This window comes from Pteropus vampyrus, unplaced genomic scaffold (assembly GCF_000151845.1).
Source record: "Pteropus vampyrus isolate Shadow unplaced genomic scaffold, Pvam_2.0 Scaffold261, whole genome shotgun sequence".
NCBI lineage: Eukaryota > Metazoa > Chordata > Mammalia > Chiroptera > Pteropodidae > Pteropus > Pteropus vampyrus.
In genome coordinates, this window is record NW_011889042.1 from 426,491 (window position 1) to 449,176 (window position 22,686).

General features: G+C 32.1%; 1 protein-coding gene across 1 annotated transcript in view; it reads left to right on the forward strand.

Annotated features, from left to right (window-relative positions):
* Window positions 1–22,686, forward strand: part of BCAS3 (BCAS3, microtubule associated cell migration factor) — a 535,625-nt gene that overhangs the window by 100,180 nt on the left and 412,759 nt on the right. Inside the window, exons 7-8 of the mRNA XM_023520385.1 lie at window positions 11,149–11,256; window positions 14,420–14,496. Of these exons, the coding sequence (XP_023376153.1) occupies window positions 11,149–11,256; window positions 14,420–14,496 (185 nt within the window). The remainder of the gene's footprint in view (window positions 1–11,148; window positions 11,257–14,419; window positions 14,497–22,686) is intronic.

The window sequence follows — 22,686 nt, forward strand, 5'->3', positions numbered from 1 at the left end:
AAAATGGGAAGAAAATTAGAACATTTGCATAGTTTTCAAATAAGAAAGGGAAGGAATTATTCAGTAGTGTAAATGTCAAAAACCAGAATGGTTAATCTCAAGATACATAATTGTAGAGTTCCTGAAGTTCAGGAACTCAGGCTTACTTCACATTCCCTCACAACTGAAGCAAATACTATAAGGCCCGAGAGAAAGACAATATAAAGAAGCTCAGTTACCCTAGAAATAAAAATCTATAGATCAGGGGTCAGTGAAGTTTTGTTTGCCATATATGAAATGTTTTAAATTTAGCGGAACATATAGTTTCGGTGGCAACTACTCAACACAGTCTTAGAAAATAAAGAAATAAATGGGTGAGGCTGTGTTCCAATGAAACTAGCAATTGGTGGGTGGATTTGGGACATAGTTTGCTGATCTCTACAATACAATAAAATTGTTGAAAAGTTTTTCTAATAAAACTTTAAGTGCTGTATTTATGAATGGTTTTTAGTGGATAAAGATTGTGTAGACATAGTGGAAAATAGCATTATAAATTTGTAAATTATGTATATGTTTATATTATTTACATAGGGATATATGAAGTAAACTGCAGATTTTTCTTGTTCCCCATAATGTCTTCCATAATTTGCATTTTCTCATTGCCTTTGTTTTTTATTGTGGTATATTAAACATTTTAACTTCATATTCTATTCTTTTATTAAATACGGCTAGTTATTTTGAAATCTCCTTAAAGGTAGAGTATTTCTAACTCATCTTTGTATTCCATTGCAAATAATAAAAACTCGTTTTAAAAAATCTAATGTAGTATGTCTTTGGCTGCCTTTCATGTAGTATGTGAGATGAGGATACCTATCAAAGAACATCTGATTTCAACCCCAGTTTTAACGTTATCTTCTGTGTTTATCTGGAGATGTTACTCCTTCATGCCTGGTTACTTCCCCTTGTAGAAGCTTCACTACTACCACTCTCTCAACTTGTGCGAGTGTTGGAGGGTTTAATTATCCAGTGTTTATTCAGAACTTTGCAGAAGAAAAATGTTATTATTAACTAGGTTGATCACAAATTTAGCTTTTAATATGGTTAAGTTTCCATTTTCTTTGCTTTTTCTTTTTAATTACTTAATAAAAAATGCAACGAACTGGCTTTTGTTCTTTAGGAGCTGAATAAGAATACCAATAATGTAATTCTATCAAAAATTTTCCTCTTATATTTAAAGGATTAGATTCAGTAACACATGTTGAAGGTTGTGCAGCTTTTTCCCATTTAAAAATAAGTGTTTCCATGCTTCTTGCAATTTGTGGTAGATTTAAAATGTCTTTGCTATTTTGTGTTTCACTTATACATGCACATTCTTGGAAAATGTCACTTTCTCAAATACTTTGTTCCGCTTTTCCTAATTTTGGTTCAATCTGTTAAATATCATGAATAAAAATAATAAAAGTCTTTGTAAAGGAAAATGGTATTAATGTTTAGAATTTTCAAATCATAAAAGCCATATTTCACATTGCTTTAACATGATGCTCATTGTATTGCATTAGAAAAAAATTATTTTGAAAACATTGTCCGGGGTAAGAAATGGCTATGAGTCTAATAAAATACATGAGTGTAAAGAAAAAAAAAAGTTAAAAAAAATTCACCATAGACTCTGAGATTAAAAATTTGAGTATTTTCGATAATTTATAAATTTGAGTTTAGGAGTTTAATTTAATATTGTATTCTTTGTAACACTTCCCCCTGCCCCATAAAGCATATAGATAGTGTTGCATATATCTCATATCCCATTTTTAGGTGGTGTTTAAATTTCAAAGATAAAGTGTAAGGTTCACCATCATTCCCTCAGGCATTATTAAAAAAATGCCGACATACTCAACAACATACTAAGTCTTCACAAAAGGCCCAAGATACCTAGATTATTTCTTATTCTCTAGATGCTAATAACCTTGTATTTTTTACGTAGAAAAGAGATTATTCTTCCATGGAAAGGTGCACTTCACTGTACATACCTAAAGATCTCACTTAATTCTTATTCTAAATCATGCTCCTTTTAGTGGTTCGTTCGACTAGACTTCACTGTACTGTTGACTTTTTCCTTAAGTAGTAATTGTTGGATCTGAAACAGACGGTCAGAATATTTTTCCCATGTTAACAACTTGTACAGTATTATTTGTATATAAAACGAAGTAATGGATTGAGAGTTCTGATGATCATTCATCCAAATGATGTGGTTATATAATTTGGTCAAACCTTTTGGCTGTGCAACCTCATTTCATTAGGAACAAATTACCGACGTAACTTATAAAAATTAAAATAACATTTTTAATTTAAAGTGCTTAGTGCTCAGTAGTTTTTTACTTTTATTATTTTGTAAACTGTCTCTGTTGTCTTAATAAAAGTAAGTTAGAATACCAACAATGTTAAGATGTTACAGAAGAACCTGAGAAATAGAAGCCCATTCAGATTTGTTTTAGAATAGTTTATATTGGTAAAAAACTTTTAAATTATTTAAAAGTGTATTAGTTTAACATAATTGTTCATTTACTACTTTATAGAAAGAAATGAATAGTAAACAGGAAATTATAACTTTAGTTACAATGCTGAAATTTAATTTTTAAATATAGTTAATGAAAGGCAATCTGATGTTATTTTGGCAAAAGGACAGACTTATATTTCCATTAAAAAATTCTTCTGGTCTTTGGAATTGCACTGAATCTAAAGAACATTGTGTGCAAATGAGGGAATGGGTGTGTATTGATTATCTATTTCTGTGTAATAAATTAGGACAGACTTAATGTCTTAAGACAACAGACATTTATTATCTCCTAAGTTTCTGTGAGTCAGCAGCCAGGTACAGTTTAACTGAGTCCTTTACCTTAGGGTCTTACAAGACTGCTGTCAGGGTGTCAGCCTAATTGGGTTTTTATCTGCAGGCTTGACTGGGGGAGTATCTATTCCTAAACTTACTCAGGTTCATTTCATTGTGGCTCTAGGTTTGAGGGCCTTTGTGTGACGCTGGCTATGTGTTGGAGGCTATTGACAGTTCTTTGGATGGGGGCTTCCTCCACCTTGCTGCTTACTTCATCAGGACAAGGAGTCTCTAGTGATGATCTTTAGTGAGGATGGGGACTAGTGAATTGAAGGGGGCACGAGGAGCATTTCTGAGGTAGCGGAAATATATTTTTCTACATGGGTAGACTTACGTATCTATTTATCTACTTTATGAAAATTTACCATGATGTTCACCTTAGATGTGTACATTCTTCTTTATGTGTGTTTACTTGAGTATTTCTTTATTTAAAAATAATTATAAAATGTAAAACAACCGTGAATAACTTAGATTTTTCAACATATGCTTTTCTACTTTGGAAATAATTCGCTGTTCAATATGAGTCATTATCAGAAGTGAGTGGTAGATATATTCTACCACTGTTTAACCACAGATCTTTGGATAATAACCTTTTAAAATAGGAGATCTTTTGATTGCAAAGGAATTTCAGTTTTTTGGTAGTGGAAACCATACTGCATTTGGCAAATTCATTAGGAAACTTGTAATCATTGATAAAGTAAGGCTACTGCTTCATAACATATCATGTATAGTGGTATGGGCTCCTATTACTCTGGTGTTAACTTCTGGCGCTGAAATACTGCCTGCTTATTTGACAGTAGAACATAGAAAATATGTTAAAACGATTTTCCTCAAATTTCTCTTTGGTACACTGACCATAGGTAGTTCCATGCCCTTTGATAAAGTAAGGCTACTGCTTCATAACATATCATGTATAGTGGTATGGGCTCCTATTACTCTGGTGTTAACTTCTGGCACTGAAATACTGCCTGCTTATTTGACAGTAGAAAATAGAAAATATGTTAAAACGATTTTCCTCAAATTTCTCTTTGGTACACTGACCATAGGTAGTTCCATGCCCTTTGACTTTATTTCTCAGTGTTTCACCTACTCTGTGGAATTTGATCCTCTCTGACTCCTCCACTTTTGTGTTCTCTTTCTCTTTTTCTTAATTTACCGTCATACTACTGTTATATATCTGTAACCATCATGGCACATTGTGCACTGTTTACAGGTTTATTCTGTCACCAAAAGAAACCAATATTCCCAGGTCTTATCTAATTCTTCCTCTCTAATCTTCACATACTTCTGCAGGCAGGGCTGCATACCCTTTCATACGACCCACTTATCCTTTTTCTTTACTAGTTTTCTTTATTCATATTATTCATCAATACCTATCATTTGGTTTATTTCACTTATTTATCTGTTTATATCTGTCTTCATTTACTAGAGTATGCTCAATGAGAAAAAGAATTTGGCCTGTTTTGTTCAGAGCGTGCAGCACAGAGAAAACAATGCAAATTTATCAAATGAATAAGTTAATGAAAAATAAAAGGCAGTAATTCTCTTCTGTTATTCTGAGAATAAAACTTAATTTTGACTTTTGTTTTTTGTTTATTGTTTACTTTCATATTGCTCTACAATTTTATTGCTCAACTATTTTAGATATGTGATATATGTGGTATTAGGATATACCACCGTCACCTGTAATCCTCTAGCCTAGGAATATAGTTAGTTTTTCTTTTGATTTTGTTATTTTTTTTGAAGCACTATGGCGTGTCTCCATATGACTACAGTTTTATACTTTATGCCAGTCTGTAAATTGCATGTCTTTGCATCTCATACCTCCTCTGGTCTAACTAAGAGGAGGGCCTGGGTAGTAAAGAGCGTAGCCTTTTAAGACTGCTAACTTTTCATGGGATGGTGAATGGGACATTCTCATTAAGCTGATTATGGCTGGCAGATCCTTTCATTGAGCTGATGGGTAAAAGTATCGTGAAATTTCAAAGGAAGAAGCAAGTACTTCAGTCTGGGAGGATATATCATTGTAGTCAGTCTGAAAAATTGTTGAGATGTAGGTGTCGAGATGGGGATAGAATAGAGCTAGGTCATAGAGGACCATGAGTAAAAGTCACTAATGGTATATGGACTAGAGTAGAAGTTGTATGAAGAGAATGGAAATTAAATATTAAAAAAAATTGAGTCCATATCACACACAGCTTTATTTGCTTAGATAAAAGGTTAAACTTTATTTTATGGCAATGGGATATCATAGATAATTTCCGAAACTGGAATAAATGGTCAGAGACATCATTTAGGAAGATTAGTATAAGAGGGTTGATTTTTAAGTTTGTAACTTTTGACTGTGATATAATGGAGCAGATTAAAATTCCTATGCTAATTCTTAATCGTGAGACAGCTCGTTATACCCTATTTCTGAACATCTTGTTTTTTCTTCAGCTGCTCTGATTACCCCTTTATTCAAAAACATTTATCGATGATATACCATATTCTAGGCACTTGCCTAAGGTATGAAAAATGAATATGTCTCCAGTGCTTAAACAAGATTGCAGTCTGTTTGAGACTTAAAAATAAATAATTTTAATAAAGCATTAAAAATATAATATTTAAAAAATGTCATTGTTCCCAAGGTTCCATTTTCTGTTCTGTTTTTTTGGTTGTATGTTTCTTGCTTCTCCCTTTCTGCTCATTTATCAGCTTTTTTTATCAGTATGGTTGAGCATATAGACATAGATGCTCCCACTGACCGTCTCGTTTAATAGTACAACCATGTTCCTCAGACTGAATAACATGTATCCATCATTATTGTAGCATGCAGAGTATTTTCACTGTCCTAAAAATCCTCTGTGATCTGCCTCTTCATTCCTCACTCCTCCCCTACCCTTGGCATGTACTGACCTTTTTAATGTCTTTGTAGACATGCCTTTTCCAGAATGTCATATAGTTGGAACTTCATTCCCTTTTAAGGTCAAATAATTACATTGTATGTGTATACTACAATTTGTTTATACATTCATTAGTTGAGGGATGTTTCCACTTTGTGGTTATCATTAAATAATGCTGATATGAATGTTTATGTATATGTTTATGTTTGGACATATGTTTTCATTTCTCATGGGTATACACCTAGGAGTAGAATTACTGGGCCATATGGAAATTCTATGTTTAGCTTTTTGAGGAGCCACCAACCTGTCTTCCACAGTGGCTGCACCATTTACATTCCCACCAGCAATGAACCAAGGTTATACTTTCTCTACATCCTTACTGACACTTGCTCTTTTTCACTTGTTTTATTATGACCAGCATAATTGGTGTGAAGCGTGTCTCATTGTGGTTTTGATTTGTATTTCACTAATGACTAAGGATGTTGGGCATCTTTTCATATGCTTGTTTGCCATTTGTATGTATTCTTTGGAGAAATTTCCTTTGCTCATCTTTTAATTGAGTTGTCTTATTGTTGAATATAAGAGTTCTCAATATATTCTGGTTACTAGACACTTATCTGATATTTGTTTTGCAGATATTTTCTCATATTTTAGGATGTCTTTCCTCTTTTTTGACAATGACCTTTGATACACAAAATTTTTAAATTTTATTTTTATTTTTATTTTTTATTTTTCAATTAGAGTTGACATTCAATATTATTTTATATTAGTTTCAGGTATAAAATTTTTTTATATTGATGTAATCCAATTGATCTATTTTTGTTGTTATTGTTGCTTGCTCTTTTGGTGTCATATCTAAGGATATTGCCAAATCCAAGCACACACACACACACACACACACACACACACACACACACACACACACTATTTATTTATTTATTTATTCATTTAATATTTTATTTGTTTTTTCCCCCCTTCCCCTCTTCCCCCCTCTCCTCTGGTAACCACTAATCCATTGTCTATGTCCATGAGTCTCTGTTTGTCCTGTTCATTTGTTGCTTTTAAGTTTATATCCCACATATAAATGATATCATGTAATTTTCAACTTTTTCTATCTGGCTTATTTCACTTAATATGATTATTTCAAGGTCCATCCAAGTTGTTGCACATGGCAGTATTTCATCTCTTCTTATTGCTGAATAATATTCCATTGTATACTCCTATATTTTTTATAAGAGTTTTATAGTTTTATAGTTCTTATATTTAGGTCTTTAGATCTATTTTGAGTTAATATTTATGTAGGATATGAGATAGGAGTCCAGCTTCATTCTTTTGCATGTGGACTTAGTTTCCCCAGCACTATTTCTTGAAATGTACTGTTCTTTTCCCATTTAATGGACTAGGTACCTTTTTGAAGAATTAAGTTATCATAGATGTATGGATTTATTTCTGGACTCTGAATTCTATTCTATTGTTTTACTTGTGTAATGTTATGTCGGTATAACAGTGTTTTGATTAATGTAGCTTTGTTGTAAATTTTGAAATTGGGAAATGTGAGTCCTCCAACTTTGTTCTTTTTCAATATTGTTTGCCTATTTGGGGCTCCTTGCAATTCCATTTGCTTTTAGGTTGGCTTTTCACTACTGCGGAAAAGGCTATTGGAATTTTGATAGAGATTGCATTGTGATTAGAAATGGAATCGGTTCCTTCCTTCCTTCCTTCCTTCCTTCCTTCCTTCCTTCCTTCCTTCCTTCCTTCCTTCCTCCCTCCCTCCCTCCCTCCCTCCCTCCCTCCCTCCTTCCTTCTTCTTTTTTTTTTTTTTTAAGGGCCTGATTTCTTAATTTCTATTTTGGATTGATAATTGCTGGTTTATGCATGTTGATCTCATATCCTATAACTTGCCTGAATTTATCAGTTTTAATACTATTTTGTGGATTCTTTGGGATTTTCTATATAGGATCACGTTGTCTGTGACTAGTGATAGTTTTACTTCTTTTGCAATATAGAAGCTTTTCATTTCTTTTTCCTACCGAATTGCTTTGGCTAGATCTTTCAATACAGTGTTGACTAGCAGTATTGAAAGTGAGCATCCTTTTCTTGTTCCTGATCTTAGGGAGAAAGTAGTCTTTTGCTATTGAGAATAATGTTAGCTATGGGTGTTTCATAAATGCTCTTTATCATATTTGGAAATTTCCTTCTATTACCGGTTTCCTGTGTGTTTTTATCATTAAAGAATGTTGACTTTTGGCAAATGTTTTTTCTGTATCAGTTGAGATGATCATTGTGTTTTTCTCCTTTATTCGGTTAATGTGGTGTTGATTGTTTAAGAATTTATTGTTTAATTCCACATATTTTTGACCTGGTGATTGTTTAAGAGGTTATTGTTTAATTCCACTTATTGGTGAATTTCCAATTTTCCTTCTGTTTTTGCTTTATAATTTCATTCCATTTTGGTTAGAGAGATTGTTTTCATTATTTTTAAATGTACTGAGACTTTTTTGTGGTTAACATATGGTACATCCTTATAATGTTTTGTGTGTACTTCAGAGGAAAGGGTATTCTGCTTTTGTTGGGTTGAATCTTCTGTAATTTGGTTACGTTTAGTTGATTTATAGTGTTGATCATAAGCTGTTTTAATTTTTCTTCATTCTTTTTTTATTCTGCTCTTCTGATTTGTAATTTCAGTTGTCTTATTTTTTGTGGCACTGTTTATATTAGAGTACAAAGTAAAAGCTTGTTTCACATCTGTATATTTTAGTATAACATGTGTCCTTCCTGTGATGGGATATGCATATAGCTGATGTTATGGAGAGCTTTCTCATCAGCCTGCCCATGATGAAAATTAAGATTGTCTTGCTGTGTCTCAGAAATGGCCAAGGCTTTTAAAAAGAGAAAATAGAGAACAAAAGGATATGTCAGGCGTGTACACAACTGTGTTATTGGCAGATAACGTGACTCCTTTATGAATGTGTGACCTTCTCAAAACTCTTATTTTAAAGAATTACTTTTTCTATTATGCATTGACTAAGAGGTTCTTTCCACATATAAATAGAAGTTTTAGTTCTATCAAGTCTTGTTCTGTCAACTCTAAACTGAGCCTTGATAGCATTTGTTTTGTCTACTTCTATTGAAGGCTTTCTGCAGGAAGAATCTCAGTTGTGACATTGTATGGATGCCAGTGAAATGATCAGAATTCAAGTTTCTAGTGTACCAGTAGTTATAATGAGCTGCTAATTGAAGGTGACAAGCTGTTTTTTCCTTCCCAGCTGGTCTGGCAAAATGTTAGATTTCATTCATTATTAACTCATTGCTTCTCAGCAGAGGACTAGTTTAATTAGTTGGGAACATTAAGAAAAGAATTTTTGCCTTGTGTCAGTTTTGGAGATTGAAGTTCAGGTTTTACTAGGACTCCTGCCCCCCGTCCAGTTTTGCCAATTGTATACAGTTGTGAAGTACCCAACATAATCCAGACACAGCAACATTTCTATCACCCCAAAAGATTTCTCATGCCATTTTGCATTCTGTAGTTTCCCCCCTTCTCTGGTATGCTTCCTATTATAGTTTTGCTTTTCTAGTTTTTCAGTGACAGGGACTCATACAGTATGTAAACTTTTATGTCTGGCCTTTTTTTTCACTTCATAATGGTTTTGAAGTTTATTTCTGTTGTTGTTTTAAATTGCTGAGAAATATTCTGTTGCATCAATATATCACAATATATTTATCCATTCACTTAGTGATTGATATTTTACTTTTTTTGTTATTATGAATAACAAATTACAGATTTTTGGGGAACCACCATAATGTTTTCTGTAATGGCTGTACTAGTTTACATTCCTAGCAGTGTACAAGTGTTCTCTTTTCCTTTACATTATCACCATTTATTTTTTATTTTTTGATAATAAACATTCTAACAGGTGTGAGTTGATATCTCAGACTACGTTAATTATTGTAGCTTATTAACAAGTCCCAGACACATGAAGTTCTCCAATCACACGTTGCACATTTTCATAAAGATTTTAAAATTAGCTTGTCATTGTTGAATAGGATGATAACAGCAGTTTTACCTTGTTCATACTATTTTGGGAGAAGTTTTTGTTCTTTTTTGTAGATGCCCTTCTTAAGGCTGAAGAAGTTCCATTCAAAAATCTTCCATTTCTGGGATAAACTGCATCTGGTTTTGTAGTGCTGAATTGGATTCGTTTATGTTTTATTGAGGAATTTTTATGTATATTCAGGAGACACAGAGATATAAATGTATCTGTAGTTTCTTGTGAAGTATTTATTTAGTCTTCAGGGTTAGTGGTCTCATAAAATAATTTGAGAAGCTACTCTTCTTCTACCTTCTGGAAGAGTTTGTGGGATATATAACCTTTTTTGTTTAAATGATTGATAGAATTTACAAATTCCGTTTTTATTAAATTTTGCTTGCTCTTTTCCTAATTACTAAAAGTTAAAACATTTAGTGTCAAGAACAGTCCTAATTGCTATACCTTTATGATATAAATCTTATGTGGCATGTATCTCCATATACATGTTAGAAGGAGGTCTCATTCCTGATTAGAGTTGAACTTCATCAATTTAGAAAATCTGTAAGCCTATGGTATATACTTCTGTTTCTGTCTTGTTTTGTTCTTTTCTGTATAAATATATTGAAATCTTTTCTTGGATCTATTCCAAGGTATTCAATATTTTCATATATTCAATATGTGATATTGTTTTAAAATTTTACTTTAGAACTATTCTTAATTTATAAAAACACAGGTGCTATCATATCTAGTGACATTCATAAATTTATGTTACTTTTAATGGTTTGTCTTTATTGTGGGGTTGTCTCTATATATTTCTACTTACATGTTTCTATTATTGGGTTTTATACTTATACAATTAAGTTATCAACAAATAATGACAGCTTTATTTCGTCCTTGGAGTAATTTCTTTTCGTACCTTTTGAACAGGACCTTCCAAACTACGTTGCATAGAAGTGGCAATAATGAGTATTCTTGCCTAGTTCCTGATTTTAGGGTGAAAGCTTTCAGTATTTTACCATTACATGTAATTGCTAGTTATTGTTTGCTAGTTTTAAGGTTGTTAACTTTTATCAGATTAATGAATAGGTTTTTAATTTTAACAGATGCTTTTCAGCATTAATTGAGATAATCTTACAATTTTTCTTTTCTGTAGTAGTAATTTAGTGAGTACATTTCATTGTTTTTTCTTCCTCTAATTTTGCATTCCTGAAATGAGTTGATTAGGATATATTATGATTTCTTTTCATAGTTCAACTCAATTTGCTTATATTAATAAGGGGTTTTAAGATTATGTTAATAAGAAAATGTAGAGTTTACCGGCCTTCCTATTTTTTTGAAAAAAATTAATGGTATTTGTGTTTTTTTTTTTTAGCACTAGCCCACCTTACTGTTGTGTAGATCTATACTCACTTCGTACTGGGGAGATGGTCAAGTCTATTCAATTTAAAACACCTATCTATGATCTCCATTGCAACAAGCGGTAAGCATTTTTTCCCGTGTTTCTTGTAAAAGGTAACATGTGGGCATGTAGAGTTCTACCAATGTCATTGACTATCTTTGATTTTTTTTTTAAAGTTATAAAAACATCTGAATTCTGCCAAATGGACTAGCTCTTAAGATTTCTTAATGTTTTCAGATTTCCAGTCTTAATCCATTAATGATTTGTGAATTAAGTTTAGTGACTTGTAACCATTTTAAAAATGAAATGGAAAAGAATAGGAAGTATCTGAGCAAACATCCAAAGATTATGAGGAATGATTTTATACGTATCACATAACTTTCAAAAATATATGATGTATGTATTTCTGTGTGTTTACTGGTTTATGATGTGGAATGTGAGTTTCCTTTTAGCATTAATCAAAATAAACATATTTCTGAACTGCAAAAGAGGGTTTTCCCCCCTCATTCCTTCAGACTTTAAAATTGAACTAACACAGGGACTAGATAGATTTCCCTTCATTAAAATCTATTTTGTTAAAATCTCTAGGAGAATTTTCAGATCTGGATGGAATGTCCACCTGATGTTCTATAATGAAGAATTAATTTATATAACTACAAAATATTAATGGAGAAAGGGACCTTAAGAATCTTCTGTTACTTAACATTTTACTTTGAAATTTGAGCAAACTGAAGTCCTAATATGGTAAATATCTTGATCAAAGTCATGGATGCAAATTATGTGTTCCATGGATGGCATCAGAAAGCAAGCACATGAACACAAAAAATGAAATACTTTGTGCTGTGTCAATATAAAATAATTTTCATAATAAAAGACTCAAGTTAGATTTTAAAGGGATATTTCAAAAAGTGACTCAGAAAAGTTGAATGTAAAGGGAAGGGTAAATAAACCCGATAGATACAAACTAAAGAACACATGGGTTTTGATATTAATGATAAAAGTATTTGGAAAACATGAAGTACGTAGGACAAAGAAAAGCTGTTCAATGATAGAATGCAATTCATAATGAAGACCTAATTATTATGCATATTTATACTTCAAATAAGATTAAACTTAAAATTACAAGAAATGGGAGAAACACTTATATTCTTCCTTATAATTACATTATAAATAGGATAATGTAATTATCCAATGACATATCAAATTATTCAAAGCCAACATTTATTGATTGGGCGAGTCCAGTAGATAGTATATTTTACCTGGAAAACTATAATGGTCTTCTTCAAGTGTTCTTTGTATTGTCACAAAGTGGATTATGTATTTTTTAGACAAAGAAATTTGAACACATTTGAAAAGGGAGAGAAGTACAAATATGATTTTTGAATCACAATTTATTTGTATTACAAATACATAAATATATTAGAAAACAGGAAAAGTGAAGTTACATTTCTAAAAAAGTATTTCTTACATTATTTAAAATAACTTCTACAAAGGTTATGCAGGGCAAAATTGTTTTTTTCTCAACTCTACACTTGTTCCAAATACTGTGTTTCTGGATGATGCTCATCAAAGTACAGTTAGGATCGACCTTTCTTACAACAAATGTTTAGTGTTTATTTTTTTTTAATTTTGGCCATGAAATAATGAATGTACTTAATATTTTAATATAAATGACTTTGAAAATTAAGATGGTTTACTTTTCATAGTTAGTATGCTCATCCTAAGTAATGATTATGAAACTTGAAAGTAGGAATAAAAACAGAGTGATTTATGAATATGAAATGTCATTAGTGAAAGATAGAAATGAAATTCTAGGATATTTCCTTGATGGTAGCAAAGGTTCATATTGTGCTTTTATTTTTTAAAAAGAAAAACTATATCAAGATATGTTTCAATAAAAAAATCTCTTGATTTGGATACATTATGTAATTTTTTTAGAATTGATTTTCCAGTGAGAAATAGAATCAGCTCAGATGTGGTGAAGGTTAGAAGAAAAGCAATAATGTGGATTTTAGGATACTGTTTAGATTTTGTTCTATAAAATGTCAAATCTGATTCACCAGATTTTTCCCTGGTTAATTTTGCATTTGAGTTTACAAATCAGATGTGTGCCATAATTAGTCTTTTGAACTTACCAATATAAATTAAAGCTTCCTACTGGAAATAGTTTTGTATATTGCTATGTTTTGGAGAAGGACTACTGGATTACATGAAAACCTTTTCATGTCTGATTTGTGTCTTCTGCATTTTTCCCTTATTTGAGCTTGTCACCTTACTATGGATTCCCTAAGCCTTTTAACCTGGGTCTGATGTTTGGTTAGTTTCTTATGTTAAGTCCCAGAACAGAATCATTTATTGTGTTGTCGGCTGTGTTAAGGATTAATAAAACGTTCATGTTAAATACAACATTCCCCATAGCCATCATTAATATCTGTTACTCAGATTTACTTACCCCAAATTTTGAAAAATATGATATGAGTACGTTAAATATTGAACAACAATTAAAATATTTTGCTTTTAAAAATAACTTTGAAATTTGGCTATTTTTAATAATGTCCTGCAATGAACAGTACTCTAAAATGTAGTTTATAAAATAACTTCATTTGGCATGTATTTTAGGAATTTTGGTTTAAAAATTTTTTTATAATTAAGTAATTTTCCTAATTATTTATAAATCTTGGGCTCTGGGTGAAATATAGTTTATAATAAGTCTGACTAAATTTTAATGTATTGGGTCAATCAGAAATAACTCATTTTCAGTGAATATTGGTCTGAGTTTTCTTTTTTTTAATTTTGTGTTGGGAAATTCAGCAATCATTTTAAGTAACAAATTACATAAGTTCATTTTATGTTTAATTCCATGATTTGAGCCAGCAGTGGAAAAACACTTTACGTAAATAGCCAGCAGTTTATCGACTCATCCATTCTTAATGAAGATAAATTTGATTTATAATGAGTGAAGATAAAATTTTGTTTAGAAGAAAAAAATTTTCGAAATGTGGTTTGTTCTCCTGTCACTATTCTTCCTCTAATCATGTCTATCTTTATTATTAAGAATTTTGTGGTTATATTTTTACATTTTATGAGGCAGATGTTTCTAGTCTAGATATTATAAGAAACGTGTGATTTTAAAAATTGCATTGGTAGATACTTGTTTAAATCTACGTGGTTTAACTTATTTATGATTCAGTGTATAGAACTTCACCTTTATATTTTCTTTTGTGTTTTTTCCCTCTAATTTTAGGATCCTCGTTGTAGTCTTACAGGAGAAAATTGCTGCCTTCGATAGCTGTACTTTCACAAAAAAATTTTTCGTCACAAGTATGTACCAACTTGGATATTTCCTATCATATGCATTTGAGTTTATACTATTTACTTGATAGGACCTGCAAACTAATTGTAATGATAATATCAGTATTTTCTGGTTATTCATTGTTAGGATAGTCCTGTGTTTCTGTGGATGTCTTGTTTAGTACTATAATTTTATGGTATGTATTTTCAACTGATAACACGTTTTCTTCATGTTACTAAGCAAGTCTCGTGCCATATTGCCTCAATTTCTTCTTATACATTCCCTGTTAGTATTTGATTGATTTAGATTCATGTAGCTATGTTGTACTTTCAAAGCAGTTGTTAAATTAATTACATAACATACTTGAGGAGCTAACTGAATTATTGTACATGAAAGATTTGAAACTGGGTGAAATGTGTTCGTTTCTTTCTCTCCCTCCTTCTTTCCCCCACCTCCCACGACTTCTACTACTGCCCAGAAGTGCAGAAATAAGCATAGAATATAAACACACACACACACACACACACACACACACACACACACACACACAGGGGAGGGAGAGCAGAAGGGAGTGAGAGAAAGAAATTTTTTTTTTAAAGAGATTAGCTCATGCAATTGTGGGGCAGGCAAGTCTAAGGTTTGTAGGGCAGGCTAATAGGATGGAAATTCTAGCAGGAACTGAGTCTGAAGGAAGTCTGGACTTAGAATTCTTTTTCCAGTACAGTCTAGTAAAACAATAGTTTTCACTCTTTTATGTTTTAACTTCTGCAACTCACCATCGAAGCTATAGTTGTTTTCCCAGAGAGTCTTATATGTATGTGCTGCAGACATAGTTCTGTTGGAACAGATTTCAGTTTTGTCATGACTAGGGAATCTCAGTCACATTGCTGCATCTCCTGAAATGTCACAACTACTTATGCACTTACTCATCAGGTGTTTACCTAATATCTGCTATGATTAAGCACTATATAGTAGACATTATTCCTTTCTGGTAAGTGTTCATGTTCTTGATATAATTAATATATTGTAGTTTATATGTAATTACATGTATTATATACTATATGTTATGCTGTGTATAATAATTCATAGCTTATCATTTTGTAGACTATGAAGAAGAATATGACAACTTATCTTTTTGAGTTTGTAATCATTCTCTCATAGATTTACAAAGATTATAATGGAGATCATGTCCTTCGAGATTTTCATTTTCTCACAAAGGCTAACGTACACCATTCCCAAATTTACGTTAGTATCTCTAGCACCTAGGACATTGGCTAGCACAATGTAGGCTCTCATTAAATAGTTCTTGAATGGATGAGTACATCAACCCATTTATCAGTCACTTATTTTATGCTGATTAGAAATTTATTAATGCTTTAATAGTTATTAAATGTAGATAACTAGACAGGATCTTCTATTGTTATATGTTAAATAAATTAAAACTTTTTTGTAAGCATATAATTGTTAATAACATCTCCAGTCACAAATGTATATACATAATATGGGAAGCTTTGTATTATATATTACGTGGCCTGTTTTAGCATTAATTTTTTTCTTATAAAGGTCTTATGTACTAATACAGGTCTTATGTACTAACATATTATATTATATTTGTTTTACTTATTATTATAATTAAAACAATTAGAGAAATAGAACCCATCTAAGGAACCATATGTAAATCTAACCATTTCTTCCAAGTATGTGGAGTAAATGGTGGGGGGTAGAATCAAAAGAGAGTTTGAGCATTTCAGTCAGATGCACCTGCTAGGTTTTCCTGAGCATTTGCCTTTACATCTTATCAATAGTCTTCTGTTGTTCATCGTTAATCAAAGATATGTGTGCATTGATTTCTGCAAAGTCTCTTTTCCGACTCTTATTTAATTTCATTCTTAGAGCCTATATTTCTTGGTAGCCTCTTTCACTTTTAAAAATTAGCTCAGGAATGTAGAGCTATTTTTTCCCTTCCTTTCTCCCTTCTTCCGTTCCTTCCTCTTTTGAAGATCCTTCCCTCCTGACTTTATTATTATTTTTTAATGCTAAAGAGATCAAAGATGTAAATGTAGGATATGAAATAAAATACTAGATGAAAATATGAAATAATTTATGTTAGGTTAGAAGAAAGATTGATTACCTCAACTACACAAAAATAAAATGTAACTACAGGGCACAAACTTAAACACAGTCAGTATAAAAGACAAAATTGTAACACAGATGATTATAGACATAATTAACTTTAAAAGCTTCTAAAATTAACAGGAAAAAATCAACAACCTACTTAAAATAAGGAAAGGATATTAACCAGTCATATACCAAAAAAAGAAATATAAATATCTTTTAAATATGGAAAGATATTCTCCTTAATTAAAAATTGAAATACAATAATATATAAATTTTAACTTGGCAGAGACCAAAATGTTTGGTGCACTGCGCTTTGAGTAGTTTAAGGGAGCAAGTGGCCTCCTATACTCTTGGTGAGAATATAAATTGACATAACCTTTATAGGAGGCAATTTGATGATATCTACCAAAATTTAAATTGCATCTACTCTGTTCTATTAAAGCATTGTTTTTATTTTGTTTATTTTTAATTAAGTATATTTGACATACAATGTTATATTAGTTCAGATGTACAACATCATGATTCAACATTTATATACCTTACAAAGTGATGGCCATGATAAGTCTAGTAACCATCTGTCACCATACAAAGTTATTGTGATATTATTGACTATATTCCCTATGCTGTATATTAAATCCCTGTGACTTATTTTATAACTGGAAGTTTGTACCTCTTATTCTCCTTTACATTTTCACTCATCCATTCCTTTCTCCTTCCCTCCGGCAACCATTAGTTTGTTCTCTAGATCTATGAATCTGTTTCTGTTTTGTGGGGTTTTTTTTTTTTTCATGATTCTGTATATAAGTGAAATCATATGGTATTTGTATTTCTCTGACTTATTTCACTTAGCATCATACCCTTTAGGTCCATCCATGTTGTCATAAATGGTAAGATTTTATTCTTTTTTATGACTAACTAATATTGCATTGTATACCACATCTTCTTTATCCATTCATCTATTGATGGACACCTAGGTTGCTTCCATATCTTGGCTATTGTAAATAATGGTGCAATGAATATAGTGATGCACATGTCTCTTTGAATTAGTGTTTTCATTTTTGTTGGATAAATACCCAGAAGTGGAATTGCTGGGTTGTATAGTAGTTCTATTTTTAATTTTTGGAAGAAAATCTATACTGTTTTTCATAGTGGCTGTACCAGCTTACAATCATGCCAAAAGTACAAGAGGGTTCCTGTTTCTTCACATCCTCGCCACTTGTTATTTGTCGAGTTATTTGTTATTTGTTAATAGCTATTCTGACAGGTGTGGGGTGACATCTCATTCTGGTTCTGATTTACATTTCCCTGATGATTAGGGATATTGAACATCTTTTCCTATGTCTCTTGGCCATCTATATGTATTCTTTGGAGAAATGTCTATTCAGGTCCTTTATCCTTGTTTTTTAAATAAAATATTTAATAAACTTATTAAATTACTAATTTCATTGAAATACACTTTTGTCTCCTATGAATGTCTGATCTAATATTCTTAGGAAATTTGCCTTCTATTAGAAAATGGCAGTAATGATTAACATTTTAATCTGTTTAAATTTATTACATTTCTAGATATCCTTGATTTATTTGATTACAGACCTCTTTGGTACCCAACACTCTTTCTACTAGTGGGCAATCTTTTTCATTTATACCCTTCCCCAAATATTTTGAAGCATATCCCACACATTATATAATTTAACCTGTACATATTCTATTATCTATACCTAAATGATAAGAACTTATAAAATCATGTTTTCTGTATTATCAAATGATCATGTAATTTATCATCTAAACTGAGGTTTTTTGATTTGAGCAAATGCCATGCCCAATTTAAATCTGGTCAACAATTATAAACTGGAAATGTCCTGCGCCACAGGGACATGTAATCGTCTTATACATTTCCTACCAACTGAACTCCCAAGGGTTTTGGCATACGAAAACCTTTATCAAAATTCAATGTCCTTGCTAAATCTTTATTTCTACAACTCGTTTTCATGCTGCTTATGCTACATTTACTTTGAACCATTCATTATTCTCTCTTCCTTGGAGGTGCTTTGTTGCTTTGTTTTCCTGCCCGAAATGGCCTTTTTACTAGCACCCTCTCTCCCCACAGTGTCTCAATCCAGTGTATCTTTCTAGGCCCAGTGGAGATGCTAGTTCTTATATTACAATATTTTCTGATCCCCTTAGCAAAAAACAGCTTCTCCCTTTTAAGTTCCCAAAGGTAGCAATTCTCTCTGTCCATTCAACATTAGACCTTCAACGTGCTGTGCAAGTCAGGGTGCCCTGATCACGTATACTTAGGAAATGCTGCCTTCTGTTGGAGAATGGCAATGGTGGTTAGCATTTTGATCTCTTTAAAGTTATTTATTACATTTCTATATTTCCCAGGTTTGTTTGATTACAGACCTCTTCTGTTAGCCAACACACTTTTGGAACACTTTTATAACATGTAATATATGCCTCTGTTAAGAAACTTTTTAATTTTATTGTATGGATTTTCCTTCCTACTTGTTCTATCTTTCCTACTGATAGTAATCTCTTCATGAGCAGTTGTTCAGCTTAATTTGGTTTAAAGAAGTAAGGTTCATCATAAAAGGTATAATATATCCATTATGGTCTAGCTAACATAAATATTGCTGATGTTTATTTTTGCTTCTTGTAATAATAAAACTTAATTTGCTGAAGATGAAAACATTTATCACAACTGGTTTCCAAGCATGAGTGGTCCTTTTCCAAGGTGTTTAATTAGTAAAATGGTTGGAAACGTAGTGCATCTCCATCAAAAGTTATCAGATGAAGAGGATAATTATTCACATAAGATCAGTACTGATCTTCAGAGAAAATGATATAGGTCTGAGGTAGAATTTAATACTGAGTGTTGGATATTTAAAGGAATGAATATATGTATGCATATATTCATGCATATGTAAATGAATCTTCTCTTTTATGTATCATGTTGAAGTAAATTGTATGTAAATAAATCTTCTCTTTTATGTATCATGTTGGAGTAAATTGAAAAATTTTCTGATGTATGAATTTATTTGAAAATTATATCTTTGTAGCCATCAGCTTTTGAGTATCTCCCCAGTATTTGTAGTATTGTTACCTCTTTTGAGAATAGGAACTTCTGTTTAACAAGCCTTTAACAAGCAAGAAATATCAATTAAGTATGATAAAAATAAGTGGGGAGACCGAGTTGTTATTACTCTTTCTTAATGCCTTTGTTCTCTCTTTTTTAGTTAATATCCTTTAAGGACATCTTTGCCACGTTCTAAATGCTTCCTTCTGCATTGCTGCACCCACTGAATAGTTGGAACAACTATTATTAAACAACTATGACTAAAGTATTAGCCTCTCTTGTATTCTGTGACTTGTCCATGATAGGAAGATGAGACCTGGAAGGTCCAACAGTGTTTCTCGTATAGTAATCAGGTGCTTTATAAGTGCTATGCAGCTTATATGTAAATCCTGGCCAAGTGGCTTGAGGCCCTAGCAGTGAATTTTCAGTAATTCCTGATCCATTAGGATTATTACTTATTCTCTCAGCATCAAGTATGTAAAATGATTCATGGTTCGGGGATGCCATAAAGTCTATTTGGTATGGATTTCACGAAATCTGAACTGTATGTTACCTAAAATGTTGAAAAACAGGGTAATATAAAGGAATAACTGTTACTTTTGGGGACGAATGGTGAAAATAAGTGTAATAAACTATGTATTAAAACCCAGTGATATCTTTTAAAGATAGATGTCTTGAATAGTTGTCAGAAGACAGGATAGTGCATAACCTTGAGGGATTAGGAACGGAAAGTTGAATGAGAGGGGCTTTGGGGATTCTATAATGTTCTGTTTTCTGTTTTGTGTGCTGCTTATATATATGCGTATGTTCACTTTGTTGATTTGGGTACTTCCGTATGAATATTGTATTTAAATACATAATTTACATTTAAAAAGTTTAGAAAGTGTCAACAACAACACCAAAAGTTAGTGATTTCTCTTGAAAACTTGAAACTTCAAAACCTTAGAGACCAGATTTATGTGAGTGGCACCGAGTTGGTAAAATTCATATTTGGCAAATATTTGTATGAAGGAATTTAGCTTCTTTGAAATACAGCTTCACCTAAAGTGATTTATGCTAACATTTTGAACAAAATTTGGCATGACCTAATATTTAAAATGAAGGAACAAATAGAGTCATTTCGTAACTTGAAAGAAGCTTATTTTTTTCTGATCTCTGCGTTCCCCTCTCGCCATTCCTTTATAGAGAGCAAAACATTTGGCAGGTGGAAGATAGCATGTAGATTATATGTGTTTCTCTGAATTTGGGTTATCCCGTATTTATAAAGCCTGTTTAGCATGGAAAACTGAAAAGATGCAGAATATAGCAATTGGAGGATGGGGAGCTGGTGGGCACACTGAGAAGCATTCGTAGTAGCCCACATGCCTGTGCCACATAGTTTTTTTCCATCGACTGGCTTTTAGTTTTTAAAGAAATCGGACCAAAGCCCACATAGAATAACAAATTCTCCACTTAACGAGAAGATTATTTTGATCATGGAAGCATTTAATTTCTAAAATAGTTGGAAAAAATCTTGTGTAATACAATTGTGAGTACCTTAGTTATGTATGAATCGGGACTGTAAAATTAGTAGAGACAGCTGTGTGCATCAGAGAACGCACCAAGGGAATTTGTGCCAAAAGGTAGAAGGATCAGGTAAAGAGAGCTGATAGAGAACTAGAAAGGGAATGCAGCCAATGAGAAAGGAGACACCTTTGTATTTGGCTGTATAGAAAAGGTGGCCTTGAGCAGCTGTCTGATGTGGAAATTCAAAACCCGTGTATGATTACGACAACAAAAGACAAAGACTGATAGATGTCATTAGCAGTCATTTCCACTGTGCTTAAATTGAAAGGTAGATATAAAGTCTCTAGAGACACCAAAGGATTATACAATTAAGTAACTCTTTCCGTTGGCCCTTGTTTTTACTTTGAGGAGGAAAATTTATTCCTTGTAACCCCAGTGTTATTTCTTAGTGTTAGTATGTGTGTTCTTCCTTTATGTTACTGATGAATGGGAAATGTAAGGAATGAATTTAAAGGACCTTTAAAATGCAGAATTATTTTTAATTTTGGGAAGAGGAGCTTTTCTTTTTTATAATTAGAAGCAAATCTGTAACATTTATCAGAAAGGATTGGCAGGTTAAAGTGAGATGCAAGCTCAGTTCAAATTAAAAGTAAAATGTATTCTTTTTTTTTTTTTTGGTTTCCCATCTATGTACAGTGGACTAGGCCACCATGATGTTTTTACCACTTTGTCAGCTACCCAATACATAATGGACACACAACGAATATACGTGCAATGAACTGACGTATGCCTTTTTTTTTCTCTGCATATAAGTCCCACCCCTTGAGCCCTATAATGGCAGTACTCTTCATGATATGTTTCATAAAAATGAAAAATAAAAAATAAATCAAAAGTTTTAAATTTAAAGTTCGTGAAACCATAAGAGGGTCATTAATCAGCTGTCAGTTGGTCAAATCTCTGAAGTGTTGTTTCATATTTTTTGTGCTTATATGAATTCCTAGATAGCATGTTAATAGTCTTTTCTGGATTTCATATAATATGTCATCTGTCGTGACTTCTTTCACCGAACATAAACATAATCATAGTACATCCATGTTGTAGGATCTATTAATTTTTTTGGTCTTCTTTCTCCTTTTTAAAGACTTAATTTTTTAGAGTAGTTTTAGGTTCACAGCAAAAATTAAGCAGAAGGCACAGAGATTTCCCCTATACCTTCATCCCCACACATGCGTAGCCTCAACCCCTATCAACGTTTTTCTCTAGAGTGGTACACTTGTTATAATTGATGAACCTGCACTGACACATCATTTTCACCCAGTGTCCATAGTTTGCCTTAGTTAGGGTTCACTCTTGGTGTATGTTTTATGGGTTTGGATAAATGTATACCCATCATTGTAATATACAGAGTGTTTTCATTGTCCTAAAAATCCTCTGTGCCTATTCATCATCTCTGCCCTTTCCATTCCCCCAGCAACCACCGATCTTTTAATTATCTCCATAGTTTTGCATTTTCTATAAT